Source organism: Lycium barbarum, chromosome 10, assembly GCF_019175385.1.
Source record: "Lycium barbarum isolate Lr01 chromosome 10, ASM1917538v2, whole genome shotgun sequence".
Taxonomy (NCBI): domain Eukaryota; kingdom Viridiplantae; phylum Streptophyta; class Magnoliopsida; order Solanales; family Solanaceae; genus Lycium; species Lycium barbarum.
In genome coordinates this window covers 117,606,693-117,629,272 of record NC_083346.1, presented here as the reverse complement: position 1 = coordinate 117,629,272, position 22,580 = coordinate 117,606,693, and the positions used below count along the sequence as shown (strand labels likewise).

The 22,580-nt window shown below is 32.7% G+C and overlaps 2 protein-coding genes across 2 annotated transcripts; one reads left to right on the top strand and one right to left on the bottom strand.

The window, feature by feature from the left end:
• Positions 1 to 892: 892 nt before the first annotated feature.
• LOC132613377 (ethylene-responsive transcription factor LEP-like) lies at positions 893 to 2,103 on the top strand. The gene is made up of 2 exons (XM_060327387.1): positions 893 to 1,446; positions 1,758 to 2,103. The coding sequence occupies exons 1-2, from the start codon at positions 893 to 895 to the stop codon at positions 2,101 to 2,103; spliced, it is 900 nt and encodes a 299-aa protein (XP_060183370.1).
• A 2,711-nt stretch (positions 2,104 to 4,814) lies between these two features.
• LOC132614666 (small ribosomal subunit protein eS27y) lies at positions 4,815 to 6,705 on the bottom strand. Its single transcript, XM_060329180.1, has 4 exons — positions 6,550 to 6,705; positions 6,355 to 6,456; positions 6,229 to 6,257; positions 4,815 to 5,159 (listed from the first exon to the last, which is right to left on the bottom strand). The coding sequence occupies exons 1-4, from the start codon at positions 6,550 to 6,552 to the stop codon at positions 5,033 to 5,035; spliced, it is 261 nt and encodes an 86-aa protein (XP_060185163.1). The 5' UTR covers positions 6,553 to 6,705; the 3' UTR covers positions 4,815 to 5,032.
• Between the last annotated feature and the right edge of the window lie 15,875 nt (positions 6,706 to 22,580).

Genomic DNA, 22,580 nt, shown 5'->3' with positions numbered 1-22,580 from the left:
TTGGATTTAGGAAGAAATATTTGGAGGGCCCAACCTAATTTATGGGAAGATGACTATCATTGTATTTAAATTTGCTAGAAAGACTGTCCTATTTAGTTGGTAGCGGATGGTTCGTTTCGGTTCGGTCGATGATTTAAAAAAAAAAATACTATCATACTAATTTTTTGGTTATTCTATTTTTTATAATCAAATTTAGACTTTTCCGAACACGGTCCAATCATTTCGAGCTCGGTTAGATTTTGATATTTATATAATAGTACGAAATTGAAAATATAAAGAAGTAAATACAAGAAGAAGCCAAAGAGATTTTGACCTTATATAAATGACTTCGATCACAAAATGAATTTTCATTTTAATCACTATAAATGTTTGTTCCAAGGGTGGATCCATCCACTTTTAAGCAGAGATCCCGTGTTTGAGTAGTGAAAATAAAGAATAGTAGAGAGCGCATTTTCCTTTAGCAAATGCGACGTAGCGCGAGTCGAAATTAGTTGGATGAATTATGGATACTAAATTATTAAAATAAAAAAGATAGTGGAGCAACACATAAGATATAAGCCCATAAAATGATTAACATCAGCAAGTCCTAAGACATGCAACATCACTTGAGGTAATCATGATACATGATTGACAGATTTCTACTGCTACACTTAGATAGTTTAAAATAATAAAGATCATTTTATGACTTTTCAATCTATATATATTTGTATGGAACAGCCACTGTTCAGTCGAGAAAAAAAAAACATCTCAATCATCAGTACTCAGTACTACTAAATAAGAGAATTTGTATTATCTGTCTCTATCTCTGTTTCTGGTCAGAAAATCTCTGTTTTTTCTCAATCTGACAGAAGCGAATCCAGAATTTAATCATTTGTATTGAAATTTTTTGAGAATGGATTTCATCAGATCATCCACTTCTTCATCAACTAATAAGAGCACAAATGGCAAACAAAAAGCAGAGGAAAAACAGAGCAATTTTCGTTATTTGGGAGTGAGGCGAAGGCCATGGGGTCGATATGCTGCTGAGATAAGAGATCCGAATACGAAAGAAAGGCATTGGCTCGGGACTTTTGACACTGCTGAAGAAGCTGCATTGGCTTATGATAAAGCTGCACGTTCCATGCGCGCTAACAACAAATCTAACAAACCAATTCGGACCAACTTTGTCTACTCCGACATGCCACATGGCAATTCTGTCACTTGTCTAGTCTCCCCTGATGAGGAATATCCACATCAATTACAACATCAACAACAACAACAACATTTATTGGTCTTCGGTCAGACGGAGAATATTCTTGCTCCTACTGTCAACTACACGGACTTCAGTCAGTCCTCCGTCAGCAGCGTGAATAATGTCGGAGGAGACAGTGGTAGTGGGGGTGGAGCATTTGCGTTGCAACAGTACTATAACCCCAACTACGACATGCATATGGAAGACAATTACAGGTATGTTGATGTGACAAAATCAACCAATTTTTTTAGTAATTGATCTAATCCTTCGAGTTCTAAAGAAAAAATACCTATCCTATCAAGTTTAAACGAACGACGTAATGATCTGTTTGTTGAATTGATATAACGGATTGAACTCGAAACAACATATCAAATTATTTGGTAAAAATTGTTTAACCAGACGAGTCAAAATGCAACACAAACTCAAAACATACAAAATCAAATTTGGAAATTGGAGTCATCTAATACATACGGTCTCACTTTCTTAGCCAAGTTGGGTTATGACTCGTTATATGCCACCTCTACAGGTACGATAGTAGTAATACAACATCAACAGAATTGCCACCATTGCCAGAGGATATAACAAGCAGCGGCAACTGCTACTACTTCAGTGAGGGAGTTGATCGTCAAGGTACTCAATTTCCACTAACAGATCATATGTCTATGGGTACTTTTGGTACAAACAATGAATATCACTATGGCATGACCTGTGGAGAAGTTGGAGCAGGTACTGACACTACAACAAGTAGTACAACAGCTGGGAGTTTTAACTATTTCGGTTTTGATGATTGTTTACAGCCGCTGCAATGCAGCAACACTAACATGCAAGATGAATCCAGCAATAGTACTACTGGGGGTTATTGGTTCTCATAAAATCAACAAAAGGCTTCCATTTTTTTTTTCTTTATCATCAATTACTTCACTGTCCTTTGCAGACGGCTTAAATATGTGAGACGTATTATAATTTATACGTGGCAGAGTGACATTACTGACATGATCCACTGAAATTCAGCCTTTATTGCTCCGAGTCGTAAAAAAGAAAAAGAAATTGTATCACTGTATTGGGTAGCGAGCTTGATGTCCTCTGTAATGGGTCTTATGCAGTACGAATTCAGATTAGTAGAATCAGTGAGTTTTCCAAATGGTAAAAAGAAAAACTGAATATGTTTCATAAGTTGAAGATGGAGGTGCTTTTTCCTACTCCTGTTAATCTCTGCTTGTGCTTGTTTGTCTTCTTAATTTGGTCTTGTTAATTAATGCAGCAATTTCTTCATCCTTATAAGTTATATATATACCTTGTAATTTGATTTATATTGAAGTGGATGGATGTCTAACAAGTTCATCATTTATCTTTCATTGTAATCTACTCTCTCTTTTTTTGACAAATTCTGATGATAACTGTTGACAATTTTTTCTTTTCTTTTTTTTGGTTACTGTAAGTTACTGTAAATATTTTATCCGTATTTAAAAAAAGCTCGAAGAATAGAAGACTCTTATGCTGTAATATAGTCCTCACCCCAGTCTATGGAAGAAATACCTTCGGTATTATTCGCATTCTCTCGCTACAATATGTGGACTCACCACTTTTACGGTGGACTAGCTACCGTACTTATTACCTAATTTTAACTTGAACTATATATATATTTAATTCTTAAATATATAAATATATGTGTTCGATTTATTTTTATAAATACCTATTCGAACAAAGTTCAGAGGACTAGACGAAACCCGTGAAGTACAATGATCGAAATGCAGAGTAAAACCATACACTACCAGACACGAAGTAGTTCTTTAGAAGATCTTTGAGATCCCAACAATATTTTCTATTAAAAAGAAATCTAACAAGCGATAAACAATAAGTAGTATTTACACAATTAGGTTATCTATGATAGGTAAAATGATAAATTGATAAAAATGAGACATAATCACTTACCATGACATATTAAGATTCTTTGATATTGTATGAAAACATTTGTACTTACAATATGTACTAGTATCGCTTAAATCATAAATATAAATGAGGCATAGGAGAGCTAGGTCTACAGACTGTTGGGGATCGTTTGGTTCACAAGATAAAGTTTAATATCTCAGGATTAAGTTTACACTTTGCTTGGTTGAAAGTGAAAATAAACTTATACAGTACCTCAAATTTAGGAGGAAATGAGATTTCTTGTCCTCTTACAATCTGAATCTGAATGGAAGAAAATAGACTTTCACTAATTAGTCAATAACATTGTCCGCAAATCAAACAACCCCATAGTACTGTAATTGCATTTCATGTGAGAGACACATTGGCAAGCACTTCTTTTGACTAATTAATTAATACAACTAATTAAAAATCATAGGCAGCTCACTGGCCACCTTGAAGAAACGTAACCAAGCGTTTTAGATGGCAACATTGTAAAGTTTCATCCTCCAAATTAAATTAAATTCAAACCATGGAACCTTAAATCTAATCTTTTTTTTCACGTTATATGTTGTAGAAAACTATTTTAAACGTAAATAATCTAATTATGGCCACCTTGAGCATATTACGACTGACATAGCTTTCAAAAAAAAAAAAAAAAAACTACACATGGACACAGACAACACATGCTCATTCTTGTACATCCAAGTTCTGCCTTTTTTCTTTCTCTTCCCCTCTCAATTCCGGAAGGCAGTGAAGTGTAGGAGTTATTGTTAAATGTTACATGACATGATAGAAAGATTTATTTTTTTCAAACCCGATGCCAAGTATACGCATTGAAACTTGATTAATACAACTCTGTGCCTAACATTGTCAAATATCACAATTCCACACTTTGAAGGGTAGATCATAAACTTGATTAATACAACTCTGTGCCTAACATTGTCAAATATCACAATTCCACACTTTGAAGGGTAGATCATCCCTGATCAAAAGCGACTTCACTCTCAGAACTCGAGGGTACTGTCAGTACCTGCCACTTCAATGATTTACTCAGTCCTATCAACTAATTTCCAATCACAGAGACCAAAATGCCAACGTTGACCAATCTTACCGCCAAAAATGGTTGTATCATCAAAACGCATGGGCTTTTACCTTGCAACAGCTTAGAGTAAAATAAGTCAACCGCAAATAGCACCCTATGAGAACTGGTCCAATAGTCTTACTTGGTTTGAAAGAAAAAACATCAGACTTCACCTTACTACTGCAACCGCATCATTTCTATTGAAACCTAACTAAGCTGAATACCTTGTACAAGAGGAAAGCAAGAGCATCCTCAACAGACACTATGCCTTACATAAAAGACTGCTTTCTGGGAACTAATAGCTTAAACTGGCGTGTGAATAAAAGGATCTGCTTAAACTGGTGAATTAATATATGATAATCTCCACCGTTTAATTGAAAGAATATTCCAAGTTCGATTGGATAATCTATCAAACACAATCAAACTAAACCAGAACAAATAGAACTAGCACAAGGACTTGCATATGTTAAACCTCATAGGCCAACAGATACATTTAGTTTAAAATAACTCATACATGCTCAACAAAAAAAAAACAATCACAACACAATGTTGCCAGGAAAAATACAATAACAACTAGGCAAAAGAACAGATGAGTAATCTCAAGGAACCAACACATTATAGAAATAACATAATAGTAACAATCCAATTCCAAAAAAAGGGGTAACAAAATTAGAACCAAAACATAATCAAGTCATAGCAGACTCAAAAACACTTGTACTTAATTAAGTCTAAATATTAAATAAGAAAATAGAGTACTGCACCAAAATTCCCATTTCAAGGTTCAGTTCAATCTAAAGAGATTACAATTTTCTCTAATCTCCCTTTCTCCTGAAAGAACATCCCTCGGTAAGTCTAGCACGACCACCAGTAGGCTGGCACAACACAGTCTGGCAGTTTCCGCAGACGACCACGGTCTGAGAATGGCTGAACACAGTTGTTCTGCAAGTTTTAAATGTAAGATCAGAAACAGTAAACTCGTAATACTCTCCGTTAAATGTAATGGAGCAATTTTATGTGGCGGGATTCAGGGTAGGAGGAGCATACAAGGGTCAAACTACTTAATTTTTGTAGTGAATTCAGAGGAACTCTCCAAGTTTTTTTGTAACAGAAGTACCATAAAGTCACAACAGTTGGGTTCCATTTTAAGGCATTAAGAGTAAGAGGACCACAGATGAATCAAGCTACTTGATTTTTGTGATGCATTCAAGCATAGATCCTACTTAATTTTCCGTCTGAATTCAGAGAGATTCACCATGTTTTTTGTAACAGGAGAACTATAAGCCACAACAGTCGGTTCCATTTTATGTGGACGGATTCAGACTAAGATGATCATACAAGGGTAAAACTACGTGATTTTTATTGGCAGAATATATAGACAGACACTTGGTTGTACGGTAAGTTGAACACTCACAGGTTATAAAATGATCATCTAGACACCTCAACTTGTTTCCACTGTGTCAGTTGAACACTCCAACTTACAAAATGATCATCTAAACACCTCCAAAATTTATCTGCCACATCAGCATCAGGTGCACACAAGATACAGTGGGGACAAGTTGAGGTGTCTAGATGTGCATTCTGAAAGTTGAAGTATTTAGTTGTTCTAGTTAAGGCCAAGTTATCGTGTCTATCTATGTCTTATGCCTTTACCATGAATTAATGCATAAGTCCTAAGGTGTCAACTCAGACATATATTCTCCAAGTTTTTTGGAACAAAAATACTACTATACATCACAGCAGTCAGTTCCATTTTATGTGGAGAGATTCAGAGTAAGCGAAAGGATCAAGCCACTTGATTTATATCATGAATTCAAGCATGAATACTACTCTTAACTTTCAGTGTCAATTCAGACATAGATTCTTCAAGCTTTTAGTCACACGAGATAATAATTCAAAATCAAAACCTATTTGAATCCCCATATGGTAATAATATCAAATAAACTAGAACTGACCAAGTACAAAGTTAAATTTTTCAACAAAATATTAAACCAAAGGATGAAGAACTTACATGTTAAAGCAGCCTTGGCACTTAACATCCTACAAGAAAAAAAATAACCAAATCAAACATAAACCTCAAAATCCAAAAAACATAACACAAACATAAAACTCATTTCCACATTAAAAAAAAACATACCATAAAGAAAGAGTTAGGAGATTGTACAAGACGTTTAAGCTTGTGCTTCTTCTTTTCAAGCTCTACTGGTGGGTTCAACAAATCAAAATCATTTGGAAGAACCTACACAAAAAAAAAAAAAAAAAAAAAATCAAATTAACAAATACACATTAAAAAAATTGATGCAAATAATTGTAGATCGAGATAATAATTTACCATTTTCGCTAAAATGAAACAAAAACCCTAGAAAGAGAAGTGAAAGGGCTTGTTGCGCCACTAGCTGCAAAAATGGAGATAGTGTGAGAGGTGTGTGGATTAGGGTTTTGTGAAATATATAGGGTGTGGTGAAAGCTGTGGGCCGTTGATTTCTCTAATGTTAATATGGGCCGTCTGTTTATGGGCTCTAGAGTTTGTCCATTCGCCGACTTACTGTATTCTTTACTTTCCAGTTTCCTCTCAACAATTCCAGAAATTCCCTTTTTTTTTAACCCCATAAAGAAAAAGTCAAATAACTTAATTTTAGTGTGAATTCAGAAGTTGAATCTGAACTGTATTTTAAAATAGAAAATTTACTAGTTTAAAATTGTATAACTGCCTGTTTGGATTGGCTTAAAAAACACCTTATAAGTTGTTTTAGATATGTTAAGCTAAACGGATCCAATTATTTTTTTAGACTTATTTTAAGTACAAAATGGCTTTAAGCTGGCTGGCCAAACACTTAAAAAACTGAAAGTAACTTATAAGTCAATCCAAACGGGCTCTAAGTCTATTTATGTATATTAAAAAACTATCTAGGTATTAATTGCCCCAAAGCTACAATTATGCCACTAAAAATTGCCATACACGCATACACCACTTTTTATTGAGCCGGAAAATTAGAATGAGAATTTTATATACATTCAAATTTATCTGTAATTGTCATTCGTTATAACAGCATTTTACTATAACAGTCTGATTTTCTCCGAAATCAATTTTTCGTATATATTTTATTTCTCTATAACAGTATTCTATTTATAACAGCAATAACATTCATTAAAGCGGTACACTCTTTGGAAAATTGCCTCTATGTAACAACCATTTGTAAAAATATATATTATGTGTAAAATTAAAAAGTTATTGTTAAGAGTCAACTATTGCTTGGGTGAGATAGAAGAGTCAATTGTTAACCTCTTAGACAGTCTTCATGGGAAAGCCATTGTATTCACTTTTGTTGAAAGTTTTGACAATATTCTTCATAATTGATGTATTATCACTAAGAGACTTAAATTTACGAAACAACCTACAATTGTAGAATTCTTACGTCAAACTTGAAATATTTCTTTATCGGTATAGTCCAGCTAGTTATGGATTTATTAGTCTTTTCAACTTTTAATTAGTGAGATATGAAAACCATTTGAGATTTTAAAATTAGCAAATACATTGTTTTTTTATATGTAACATAAAAAGCATAGAGAAATAATTGTTTGCGTATTTTTGTTTATAATAGCTAAATGAGATCTAAACATCAAATGTCAGCATACATAAATAACAGGACCTCACTATAACAGCCATGAAATTTTCGAAATAACGCTGCTATTATAGAAAGGTTTGACTGTATAATATAAAGCTTGACATATACAAGGTGATGTGGCACATGTTTATAGAAGCATTGCTATTTACATTTTTGTATTTTTTTTGCCATTTTCTCGTAACTTTCATGTTTTTTAAGAATCTAAAAGTGGCTAATAATTACATTATTAAATGAAGAGAAAATAATTGCATTTATTAAATGAATAGGAAATCACTACTGCCTCTTCCCCTAAAATAGGAACCCACTATTAACCGTTACAAAATTTCTGGAAAAAGGTTGAAAGTTTTCAGCCGTGATTACTTACTTCTTTATTATTACTTTACTTTACTTTACTTTACTACTATATTAGAAGCACCGGTTGGGGTAATTTTCGTCGTCCGTTGTGGGCCCCTCCTATTTTGGGCTCCATATTAAACAGGCCCATAATAAAAAAAAAATTATGGGTCTCATATATATTAAACAACAACTAATATTAAAAAATATTGTGGGTCTCATATTAAACACCAACCAGTATTAAAAAAAAAAATAGAACTCACCACATCCAAACTCACGGGAAAAAAAAGTAGACCCCATATTAACAAAATTAAGCAATATTAAAAAAAAAAATGAATCTCATATTAAAAATTAAACAATGTTAAAAAAAATGTGAGCCCCATATTAAACACCATGCGTATTACTAGCAAATACTAATATAATAAAGTTTTAAATACGGAGCACAAACTACAATGTTATATTAATCGTGTTTTGAACATAGTTTCTCATATTGACAAAATCAAGCAATATATAAAAAAAAATGAAAGTGGACCCCATATTAACAAAATTAAGCAATATTAAAAAAAAAGTGAATCCCATATTAAAAATTAAACAATGTTAAAAAAAATGTGGGCCCCATATTAAACACCATGCGTATTAGTAGCAAACACTAATATAATAAAGTTTTAAATACGGAGCACAAACTACAATGTTATATTAATCGTGTTTTGAACATAGTTTCCCATATTGACAAAATCAAGCAATATATAAAAAAAAATTAATCACATATTAAAAAAATAAACAATGTCAAAAAAAAAAGTGCAGACTTTGTATTCTTAGCAAACACTAATATAATAAAGTTTTAGATACGGAGCACAAATTACAATGTTATATTAATCGTGTTTTGAACATAGTATATATATATATATATTATATGCATAAAAATAGTGCAAACTAATAATGTCCAAAAGGGTGGGCCCCATACTAAACAACACCAAGCAATATATATAAAAAAAAAAACTATATAAAGCATGGATTTAAACCCATGCTTTATCGTCCGTTGTCCCTTAAAAAAAAGGGTGGGCCCCATACTAAATAACACCGAGCAATAAAAAAAAGGAAGAAAAAAAAGTGGAACTCACCACATCCAAACGCACGAAAAAAAAAAGTGGACCCCATATTAACAGAATCAAGCAATATTAAAAAAAAAAAAGTGAATCTCATATTAATAAAACAAACAATGTTAATAAACAAATGCTTAGAAAATCAAACAATTAAATCAATAATGATGGACTCATTGTCACATGCGTATTAACCCGTTAGTGGGAGCAAATGAAATTATTGTACAGCAACATACTTAAATTACTTATATATTAAAATAAGATAGAATTTAATTACTTTTTCATTTTTTCCTTACTCTAATAAATGTGAAAAAAATTGTGGGGCCCATATTAAACACCATGCGTATTCGTAGCAAACACTAATATAATAAAGTTTTAAATACGGAGCACAAACTATAATGTTATATTAATCGTGCTTTGAACATAGTATCCCATATTGACAAAATCAAGCAATATATATAAAAAAAAAAAGTGAATCTCATATTAAAAAAATAAACAATGTAAAAAAAAAAAAGTGCAGACTTTGTATTCTTAACAAACACTAATATAATAAAGTTTTAGATACGGAGCACAAATTACAATGTTATATCAATCGTGTTTTGAACATAGTATATATATATATATATATATATATATATATATACATATATATATATACATATACATATATATATATATATATATATATATATATATGCATAAAAATAGTGCAAACTAATAATGTCCAAAAGGGTGGGCCCCATACTAAACAACACCAAACAATATAAAAAATAAAAAAATAAAAAAAACTATATAAAGCATGGCTTTACACCCATGCTTCATTGTCCGTTGTCCCTTAAAAAAAAGGTGGGCCCCATACTAAATAACACCTAGCAATAAAAAAAAGGAAGAAAACAAGATGGACTCACCACATCCAAACTCACGGGAAAAAAAAATGAACCCCATATTAACATAATCAAACAATATTAAAAAAAAAAAGTAAATCCCATATTAATAAAACAAACAATGTTAAAAAACAAATGCTTAGAAAATCAAACAATTAAATCAATAATGATGGACTAATTGTCACATGCCCCATTAGTGGGAGCAAATGAAATTATTGTACAACAACATACTTAAAATACTTATATATTAAAATAAGATAGAATTTAATTACTTTTTCATTTTTTCCTTACTCCAATAAATGTGAAAAGAGATTAATGTCATAAACGAAAAAATAATATTAAATGGAGATCAAATAATTAATAAGCTAAATTAGTGAAATTATAATTCTAATTGACGCTTCCTTAAAAAACCGTGTAAAAAACAGCATGACAAGTAAAATGAGTTAAACAATAAATATTTACTAAAAATTAAAAAATAGAAGTTCTTCATGGCCCCATATTAAACACCAACCAGTATTAAAAAAAAAGGGAAAGAAAAAAGTGGAATCCACCACATCCAAACTCACGGGAAAAAAAAGTGGACCCCATATTAATAAAATCAAGCAATATTAAAAAAAATGAATCCCATATTAAAAAAACAAAAAATGTTTTAAAAAAAGTGCTTAGAAAATCAAACAATTAAATCAATAATGATGAATTCTTTGCCACATGCGTATCAACCCATTAGTGGGAGCAAATGAAATTATTGTACAACAACATACTTAAAATACTTATATATTAAAATAAGATAGAATTTAATTACTTTTTCATTTTTTCCTTACTCTAATAAATGTGAAAAGAGATTAATGTCATAAAAGAAAAAATAATATTAAATGGAGATCAAATAATTAATAAGGTAAATTAGTGAAATTCTAATTCTAATTAACGTTTCCTTAAAGAACCGTGTAAAAAACAACATGACAAGTAAAATGAGTTAAACAAAAAATATTTACTAAAAATTAAAAAATATAAGTTCTTCATTTAAATAGAAAATCAAATTTCTATTTCGTTTCATCTTAAACATGTAAAATTAATATAATAATTTGAATTAGAATTATCCAAATCAAATTTGATAAAAAAATTATATGTATTACTTTACTATTACTACTATATAGAAGAGTCGGTTTATAGAGGCAAGATCGTCGTCCGTGTTCGGTCCTACTTTTTTATTACTATTCCGCCATGTCATTTATTTATTATGTTTACTAAAATAAATATACTTAAAATATATATATTTAAAAAATAAGATACAATTTAATTAATTTTTTATTTTTATTCTTACTCTAATAAATGTGAAAAGAGATTAATATCAAATGAAGATCAAATAATGAATAAGATAAATTAGTCAAATTATAATTCTAATTCATGTTTCCTTAAAAAACCATGCAAAAGACAACATGACAAGTAAAATGAGTTAAACCGAAAATATTTACTAAAAATTAAAAAATAGCATTTCTTCGTTTAAATAGAAAATTAATTTCTACTTTGTTTCATTTCAAACATGTAAAATTAATTTAATAATGTGAATTAGAATTATCCAAATCAAAATTTGATAAAAAAATAATAAGTATTTTACACTTTTAAATTAATCGAATTAAAATTGAAAATATCAATTGATGCTTAAATATTGCTATTATTTTATCTCAAAGAGAGGAAAATAGTTTTCTTTTAAACAAGTCTTCTCTTTTAAAAAGTATTAATAAATTTTCGTAGCAAACACGAATAAAATAAAGTTTTAGATACGGAGCACAAACTACAATGTTATATTAATCGTATTTTGAACATAGTATATATATATATATATATATATATATATATATATATATATATACACTATAGTCCGAAATGTTGGGCGCACGGGCATAGGCCATCTAGTTGGTAGTAGAAGAATGAGTCATTTCAATGGTTGCTGGTTTCTTATTTCCTTTGGTAATTCTTAGTTCCAGGTCTCCTTTTTTTCCTTCTTTTCTAAAAGCTACTCCTTCTGTTTTTGTTTCTATAAAGTGTTATTCCACTATCTTTTTCTTTAGGTGTATAATTAAAGTGTGGAAAACATAATACGCTCCCAAGATAGTTGACATGTTAATTATAAGAATTTTTCCTCTGTAACTCATACGTTTTATGTATGGCTGGGTTTATATTTTCGTCAATTTTAATTTCCGTATTTCTTCGCCATTCATCATCTTCTTCCCATTTTTATTTATAATAAATAGCAATCGCTCTCTCTGATTGTAAAATATGGCTTACTTGGTTGGGGGTAAGCTAACAGGTCTTTGCTTTTGTGTCTTGATTGCAGAAGAAGATTCACGAGACTTTTAGCATTAATTTGATATGAAGAGCGTTACACCATCAAATAACAAGATTGTTCTCAAAATTCTTAGAAACTAGAAAAGGTATAGTTTCTTTGTCCTAATTTATCTGATATTTTTCGGTTCTTAAGAATTAAATTATGTAAACTTTGACCAGTATTTTAATTTGAAACTACAGTTTATCATATTGATATGATAATATATCTATATTTAATTTCATGATACTTAGTTGATTCCATTCAATACATAAGCCAAATTAGTCACATAATCTGAGACAAAAGGATTATATTTTTTCCTTTTAACTCAAGGTGTTAAATTGTCCAATTGTTGCTTTTCTTTTTAGAAATTGGTTTTAACTCTTAACTGGGATGAGCTTTTGTTTTATTTGGTGACATGTGATTATGGTCGGATTGTTTTTTTTTTTTAACAGATTTATAGGTTGGTGTCTGTCTATCTGTTATTACAGGCTCTACCAAATCAACAAATTATAAATTTTATACAAGATTCAAAAAGGGATTTAAAAAAAAAAAAAAAGAATGACAAAACAAAAGCTACCACAACTCTTAAAAAACTCCCATGTCATTTCTATTCCTACTAGTCTCTTCCCCTTGCACCACTACATGCTAGTTTGCTTTTTAAATTTGAAATTATCATAAAAAGAGAAAAAAATTGACAGTCTATAACTGTAAAATATTTAAAGATATTAAGGTATCCATTCTTATAAACTTTTTGTGATTTACTTTTTTTTTTTTTTAAATTCAGGTCAATGCGCTTAGAGAGAGGCGCACGACTAACAAGCACATGCATTCATAATTTCTTATGAACATTGTATTCCATATCTTTGTGTATTTAAAGAAGAAGAAAAATGGATGGCTTTAAAATCATTTCTTACTGTTTGATTGATCGTCATGTATATATCATTAGTTCTCTTAAATTGCTTTACTTCGTATTTTTTTGTTTGTAATCTTTTTGAAATTTTAATTTGTTTGTTTGTTTGTATCAAGTTAATATTCTCAGAGAGATTTAAGGCTGACAAACATGTTATGTTTTTATTGCCCTTTTTCGTCTTTTTTTTCTCCATGTATTTCTCTCATTTTTTCAGTAAATCTACAATTGTTATGCTTATTTGCATGTTTTACTTTTTGTGCATTTATCTGTAAAATTTTATTTCATTGGAAGAAATAAATATTTTAAACTAAATGTGGAGATTATCTATATTTTTATTTATTTACGTCAAACTTTTTGTATCTTTTATTTTTCTTTCATTAAATCTATGATTCTTATATGCGTAAAATAATGTTTTTCTCATGCGCGCAAAGCGCGGGCAAGTACACACTACAAGAAAAAAAATATGTGGCAACAAATTTTTTTTTGTTGCCATAGATTGATTTATTGTTGCAAAAAGTACTTTTGGCAACAAAAAAAAAAATTGTTGCATGAACTTTTCCCAACGGCTGTTATTGCAACAACGTGCAACAACTTTTTTTTTGTTGCCAAAAGTACTTTTTCCAACAATAATCAATACTATAATAACAAAATTAAATTCTTTGGCAACAAAAAAATCATTTGCCAACAATAAAACTAAGTTATTGCCAAATATAAAACTTTTTGTTGCGATATCTATATTTTCTTGTGGTGACACTAAGTTCCCTATTAAAACTAATTACAATGATAACATATCAAGTGTAATCCGGCAAGTGAGGTATGTAGAGAGCTTATGAAAACTCTTTAAGTAAAACATTTTTTTAATCAAAATATGTGCACGCAGCTCATAAAATATCAAATGCATTAATCTTCTATAGACTACAACTACACAAAAATAAAAGCTCATTTTTAATTTTATATCCTTTTTATACGAGTAAAATCTTAAATTAACACACAAAATATCTGAAATTCATTTTCTTTTGAGTGGCTTTATAAGATCATTTCTTCGCCAAAAACTGTCTTGTTATACCTCTAATTGGAAGAGATCATGTGACTACACAATAAATGAATCTCAAAGGGTCGTAGAAACTGCAGCTGTTTAATTTGAATAATTTGAATTCGAGAAGCAACTTTATATAATCATATTTCTCTATAATAACCGCTACTATTCTAATAATATTTTATTATAATAGCTAAGTTTTCTTGGGTTCAAATTTTTTATGTTATATTTTACCTTTTTAATAGTTTACATCTATAACAAAAATATTCATCAATATAAAAGTACACTCTTTGAAAATTTACCACCAATGACAATCTTACACTAATATAATTGATTTTACTTTTTTTTTTTTCACTACGTTGTTAACCATTTATTGTTATAATAAAAAAAGTATTAGTACTATTTTGCTATCGTAAAACCACGTGGTAATATAATCTCTAACATAACTAATAATAATAATACACTATTTCAATCAAATATCTTGAATTTTTAACATATCAATTTTGAGAAAGATACTGCATCAAATTTAATTTCGAACTCAATAACTTAAATAGTTTGTGAGTTTAGCGACATTCCTAATCATACATTTTAAGTCTTGAATCTGCCTCTTAGGCGAATGTTCAAATAATTAATCAATTGGACTGCCATGATTGTCCACATTAGTGGTAATTGAAGGCTCTCTATTACCATTGGAAGACCGTACGTGTATATTTTGACCTGTGAATTCAACAAAAAATCAACTTTAGGTCATGCTCAACCCATGAGCGAAGCCATCTTTGGCGAAGGGTGGTCAGGTGCACACCCTTCGCTGAAAAATTACGCGATGTACATGAGTTTAATGTTAGCTATTATGAGTATATATTTGATTTTGCACATCCTTAACACAAATGAGAAGAAAATTTGTACACCCTTCACTAAATTCCTGGCTCCACCAGTGACTCAATCGAACCACTATCTCTACTGCATCTAAACTAGTCAAACTGCATTATGGACAAAAGCTTAAAGGCGGTAACAAACTAGCTAGTTTTGGACAATATACACCTTGCAATGTTTTCCCTCGATGATCCTTCTTGTCAGTATCTCTCGTGTTTGTAGATTTTTGTGGCCCCCGTAAGCATTTTTGGTTTAATAATAAAAGAAGTTAAATCCTAAATAAATATGGGGAGGTTACCTAATAGTATAAAACTACCAATGTCCCACTTCTCACGTTGATGGAACGTGGGAATAACGTCTCTAAACTCTCCATATTTAAAAGGGTCCTCTCTCTGCCAAATAGAATAGCCGTTTTCCATCAAAACTATTATGTAAGTGTAAGGAAAGAGAGAGAAACAACTTTTAAAGAAGAACAGGAAAAAAGAACGCTTCCGTTCTAAAGTCAAGAAAAATCATGGTTGATTTGGGTATGCTTTTCTTAACTAAATTTACTGTTTATTATTTCATGAGAATATCATATAGTTTCATATTCCTGAAATTATCGATAGGTTTTATATAGATTGTTTATGAACCACAATCTAGAATTGTGAAAAATCCTTACATGTGGTATTGGCGTAAAGGTTTAAGTAATTCATCTTTACCCGTTTCATAATGGATGTATGTGTAGCACCTCCCTTTGGGAGGATACCACTTACGAAACAAAAACTAATTTTACACTTATGTCGTTTATAAAAAAAACTTATGCCAAAAGATATTTGCGCAAATATATTTAATAGCGGAAAAAGGGCCATGCGGAAATATTTGAAAGTACGACATTTGTTTTTTCATTGCGCTCTACGAAAAAATTCTGAGATGAAATACAATAACAGAGTGTCATTTTAAAACGGTAATTCCCTTCTCAAATAGTCAACACATTTAAGAAACTTCGTTTTGAAATTTTATTTTCAAATCAACACCATTGCGGGTCCATAAGATACACAAAACTCAAACTAGGGATTTTCACAAAACTAATATCATCCATTGTACATAATTACAAGACAAAATGCAAATTCAATATATGGCATGACTTGGGTTGAAAACACACCCTAAAATAGCAAAACAAGTCACCAAGTTTAAGTTACAAGCACATGGTGTTGTTTTCCACAAGCCTTCAAAATTTCATACATAAGTGCCACACATGTATCATGTACAAGTCCCCAAAAATTTACAAAAACTAGATGCATATGCAGATGTGATCTTCACTAAGGCTCCCAAAAGTATACTCCAAGTGGCCATCTTCATATCTCATCTCGCACATTACCTACGATAGAAAACAACTATCGCTAAGCATAAAACTTAGTGGTGTATAAACTTTGGGCTTGGAGCCATTAAATTCTCCAATTCCCTTGTTCGCCGTAAGTGACTCAATAAGGTAACAATAAGCCCAAGTGCGCAAGTATATCAAAGTATCAAATACAAACCTTGGAGAGTTTCAAAATATCATTACTAATATACTAAGGCTCAAGTATAAAGAAAGCTTATAATTCAATTCAAGAGAATTTGTCAAATAACCAATTTCGCCCAATATGTACGTCATGCCATCACACTACGCACAATTAATATCAAGACGGGACGAAGCCTCGAAATCAAGAAGGACCGAATCCCATATCAAGAAGGGTCGTCACCCAATATCAAGAGAATCAAGAACCATGTTGAAAGTGGCTTTCCACTCGTACTCGAAAATAGACGAAAATCCATCGTCAAGACGAAATGTAAATCCAAAGTCAAGATGGGCAAGATCCGAATCGAGGGGCATGCCAATGTCGATGACTAGTCACCATAACAAGAAGGACAAAGTCCCAACAAGAATGCAAAATGATCAAGCAATTCATACAAGTGGGCGATTTAGCAAAAGTCTTGCAATACTTGAGACAATAACCATACAATAATATAAGATGAAGAGTAAAGAAATAACTCATCAAGATACTTCAAAATTCCAGAAAAATAAAGATATTTTAAGTTCAAGTTTATACACAAACCTTGGCGTTTTACCACACAACAAGTTCTACCACAACTCGAGGAGTTCAAATTATCTACGCCATACACCAATCAAAGTCCACTTCGTCAAATAATTCCTCTTAGCTTGTACAAAAGCATATATACCTTAAATACACAAATAAATATCTACTTAAGTTCAAAAGTCCCAGCACATCACAACTAAACACGAAATCAATGAAAATCTGCCCAAACTATCAAAACAGAAATTCTGGACAGCGCTACTGTCTTGTATTGTTGCTCAGTTTCGAAGGGGTAAATGGAAAAACTGGAGTTTGTGTCCTCAATGAAAGTTGTATATATATATATATCTTAGGGTCTCATAGAAATTTGAATCACCCCTACAGCAATTTTGTACAAAAAGATATGCTCAAAATACTAACAGCAGTCCATGTAGAATGTTCAAAACAGAAATCTGGACAGCACCTCCCCCTGCACTTCATCACCCCTTTCGGGTAGCTAAAGGAAAAACTGGGTTTTACAGCCTTAATGAAAGGTTTAGGTATATGAAATAGCTTTCCATAACATCTTGAATCACTCAAAACGGAGCTGTATACAAGGAGTTATGCTAAAAACACTAACAACAGTCCCAATCCAAAAACGGGTTTGTATACAATATCTTCATACACTTCATTCTCCCAAATTGAAGAACAACAACTTATCAACAACATCAATAACAATATCAACAATTATTATACATCATAACTCCATTAATTCCACTCATTTAAATCCAACAAAACAGCCCCCAATCCATAAATTGCAATAAGGCAACAAACGAGTTTATAATGCTATTTTCTCCGTTCTAATCCGTTAAAACTCCAAATAAACACTTTAATAACATAAAATAAATCTTATACATACCTTATCAGTAGCTCAACCACGAAAATATCCTTCCCCAAGGTCAATATTTAGCTTAAAATGACGATGACAACTCGCACTACACTTTTCTCTTCACGAGCTTTGGGATTCGGAGCTCAGATTTTGATCAAATCTTGGTTGTTTTTTTCTCTCTACTCTCTTCTCTCTTCTCTCTCTTTCTCTAGGAGGTTCTGGAAATTCTTGGTCTGGAAATGAAGAAGGGAGGCTGAAAATATCCCTTAATGGGATAAGGGGTTGGGCCTGACCCGACTTGGAATCGGGTTGGGCCAAATTTTGCTGTCCAGCTTGACCTTTCTGTATTAAAATGTCCTTACCTCTTTATCCAGATGTCACCTATAAGCCCATAATATATGGTTGGAAAGGTACTTCAATTATCTACAACTTTCATTTTATGAGTTTTCCCAAATTCCCAAATTCGGATGGGGTTACGACCTCCCGAAGTCAGGTCACCCGAAACATAACTAAAAAAAAATATATCTTTTTTTTTCTTCTAAAAAAAATTTGAGGTGTTACTTTCAAAAAAAGAAAATTTTGGGGTGTTACAACTCTCCCCCCCCCTTAAGAAATTTCGTCCCGAAATTTACTTTATACTTACCTCAAAACAACTGTGGGTATTGAATTCGCATATCCTCTTCTCGCTCCCAGGTAGCCTCTTTGCCAGAATGATTTCTCCAAAGGACTTTTACTAATGGAATTTTCTTGTTTCTAAGTTCTTTTGTCTCATGCGCCAAGATTTGGATAGGTTTCTCTTCGTATGTCAAGTCAGGGCTGACCTCAATGGATTCAACGGGAAGAACATGAGATGGATCTGAGCGATATCTTCTAAGCATAGAAACATGGAAGACATTGTGGATCTTAGCCAATTCCGGTGGAAGAGCTAATTTATATGCAACTGACTCAATCCTCTCAAGTACTTCATATGGTCCAATAAACCGAGGACTAAGTTTTCCTTTTTGGCCAAATCTCATAATCTTCTTCCATGGAGAAACCTTTAAAAATACTTTATCTCCCACTTGATGCTCAATTTCACGCCTTTTAAGATCAGCATACGACTTTTGTCTATCCGAAGCAATTTTTATACGATCCTTGATAACTTTTACTTTATCCTCAGTTTGTTGTACAATCTCAGGACCAACCAATTTTCTTTCACCGACTTCACTCCAACAAAGGGGAGTTCTACACTTTCTCCCATATAAGGCTTCGTAGGGAGACATGCCAATACTTGCTTGGTAGCTGTTGTTGTAAGCGAACTCTATCAAAGCTAGGTGTCTGTCCCAACTACCCTCAAATTCCATAATTCAAGCTCGAAGCATATCTTCCAAGATTTGAATCACCCTCTCGGACTGGCCGTCTGTCTGAGGATGAAAAGAAGTACTAAAGTTCAACCTAGTGCCCAAAGCTTTTTGCAAGCTAGTCCAGAATTTGGATGTAAACCTTGGATCTCGATCAGATACAATAGATACAGGGACACCATGTAGCCTCACAATCTCATTAACGTACAATTCTGCTAAACGTTCAAGTGGGTAGTTCATTCTGATAGCCAAGAAATGAGCACTTTTGGTTAGCCTATCAACTATAACCCAAATTGCATCATGATTTCCTTGAGTGTGTGGAAGCCCAGAAACGAAGTCCATAGTTATTCTTTCCCATTTCCACTCAGGTATCGACAAGGGTTGTAACAAACCAGTTGGGACTTGATGCTCGGTCTTTACCTGTTGACAAATTAGGCATCTAGAAATAAATTCCGCAATGTCCTTCTTCATACCATTCCACCAGTAGTGTTCCTTGATAGTTTGGTACATTTTAGTACCTCCAGGATGCATTGCATATGGTGAAGTATGTGCTTCATTCAAAATTTCTTTTCTCAAGTTGTCATCTTTAGGGACACATAACCTATTTTGATAAAGTAGAACACCATCCTCCCTTAATTTAAAATTAAGCTTTCCTCCAGTTTGAACTTCTTTGATCAATTTCACAAGCTTATCATCTAACTTCTGTGCTTCTTTCACTCGTTCAAGTAGAACTGCTTAACTTGTAAACTAGCAGCAATAGAGCCATCAGAATTAAATGCAAGACAAGCATTCATGGCTCTTAATTTCAGAAACAAAGGCAAATGACTTAGAGATAGACTAGCAAAGGCTTCGCGACTTAGAGCATCTGCCACCACATTGGCTTTACCCGGATGGTAATCAATCGTGCAGTCATAATCTTTAATGAGTTCAAGCCATCTACGTTGTCTCAAATTCAACTCTTTTTGTGTACCCAAGTACTTCAAACTCTTGTGATCAGTAAATATGTGACACTTTTCGCCATATAAGTAATGCCTCCAAATTTTCAAAGCAAACACTATGGCAGCGAGCTCAAGGTCATGAGTAGGATAGTTCAATTCATGTGGTTTCAATTTTCGGGAGGCATACGCAACCACTTTCCCTTCTTGCATCAGGACACAACCCAAACAATAATGAGAAACATCACTATATATCACATATTCTTTTCCTTCCGTTGGTAGAGTAAGTATAGGAGCTTGTGTCAATAAAGATTTGAGCTTTTCAAAACTCTCCTGGCATTTGTCATCCCACACAAACTTGACATCCTTTCTCAAGAGTTTAGTCAAAGGAGAGGCTATAATGGAGAAGCCTTTGACAAACCTTCTATAGTATCCCGCTAAGCCCAAGAAACTCCTTACTTCAGTTGGACTTTTAGGTGGTTTCCATTCGACAATAGCTTGAATATTACTAGGATCCACCTTCCGCCGACACAATATGTCCCAGAAAAGCCACCTCACTAAGCCAAAATTCACATTTGGAAAGCTTAGCATAAAACTTTTTCTCTTGCAATGTTTGCAAACCAATTCGAAGGTGCTTTCTGTGGTCTTCACTATTCTTGGAATATATCAAGATATCATCTATAAAGACCACCACAAATTGATCAAGATAAGGCTTAAACACGCGATTCATCAGGTCCATAAATGCCGCAGGAGCATTCATCAACCCGAATGGCATCACCAAAAATTCATAATGGCCATATCGTGTCCTAAAGGCAGTTTTAGGGACGTCTTGTTCCCTTACCCGCAGTTGGTAATACCCAGACCTCAAGTCAATTTTTGAGAACAAACTAGCACCTTTTAACTGGTCAAATAAATCATCAATCCTAGGCAGTGGGTATTTATTCTTAATTTTTACCTTGTTCAGTTGCTGATAATCAATACAAAGCCTAAGAGTCCCATCTTTCTTTTTCACAAATAGAACAGGAGCTCCCCAGGGAGAAACACTCGGGCGAATGAAACCTTTCTCAAGAAGTTCTTGCAATTGATTCTTCAACTCCTTTAATTCTGTTGGAGCCATTCGATAAGGCGTTATAGAAATAGGAGTAGTTCCAGGAACAACCTCTATAGGAAATTCAACCTCCCTTTCTGGGGGAAGTCCGGGGAGATTTTCAGGGAAGACATCAGGAAATTCACACACCACTGGTATATCCTTAAGGCTTGGACTTTCCAGGTGTGTATCAAATATATGAGCAAGATAAGCTTCGCAACCCTGTCTGATCATCTTCCTTGCCACAACCGCAGAGATAATATTAGATGTCAATGATCTTTCACCTTGAATAATGATGTGTGAAAGTGAAAGAGCTCTAAATGTCACATGCTTCTACCTACAATCAACTACCGCATGGTATCTATAAAGCCAATCCATACCGATAATGACATCATAGTCTTGGAAAGGCATTTCAATCAAATCAGCAGGGAAGACTAAATCTTGAATCACCAAGGGACAACCTCGATAGATTTGATTGCAAATAACTTGTTGACCCAAAGGACTTTGGACAAGCACACCACAATCGAGTCTCACAGATTTCACATTTTCAGGAAAAGCCAATGATGAGCAAATATAGGAATGTGTAGAACCAGGATCAAATAATGTAACAACACATAAGTCAAATAAGTGAAATTTACCAACAACCACATCTGCTCCATCTTGGTCATCCCTCTGTCTCATCGCATAAGCTCGTGCTGTAGCTCTTGACCCACTAGCTTGGTTGGCTCCACCTGCACCTATTGCTTGTGTGTTTCTAGATCTTGCACCTCTATTCCCTTGAGAGGGAGTGGTAATAGGTTTTTGAACCGAGCCTTCCGTACGCGGAGAAGAAGTGGGGTTAGGATTAGGACAATCCTTCACTTTATGATCGAAGCTCCCACAATTAAAACAAGCACCAGAAGCTCTCCTACAAGTACCAAAGTGATTCTTTCCACATTGTGCACAAGTGGGTATACGAGTCTTGCCTTGGCCATAGCTTGGAGTGCTG

Coding starts and splice junctions, on each gene's coding strand:
- LOC132613377 (XM_060327387.1), top strand. CDS start 893: ATGGATTTCATCAGATCATCCACTTCTTCATCAACTAATAAGAGCACA. Junction 1,447..1,757: donor CATATGGAAGACAATTACAG/GTATGTTGATGT, acceptor CCACCTCTACAG/GTACGATAGTAGTAATACAA.
- LOC132614666 (XM_060329180.1), bottom strand. Junction 6,258..6,354: donor CTCCTAACTCTTTCTTTATG/GTATGTTTTTTT, acceptor TTTTTCTTGTAG/GATGTTAAGTGCCAAGGCTG. Junction 5,160..6,228: donor TGCCAAGGCTGCTTTAACAT/GTAAGTTCTTCA, acceptor TAAAACTTGCAG/AACAACTGTGTTCAGCCATT.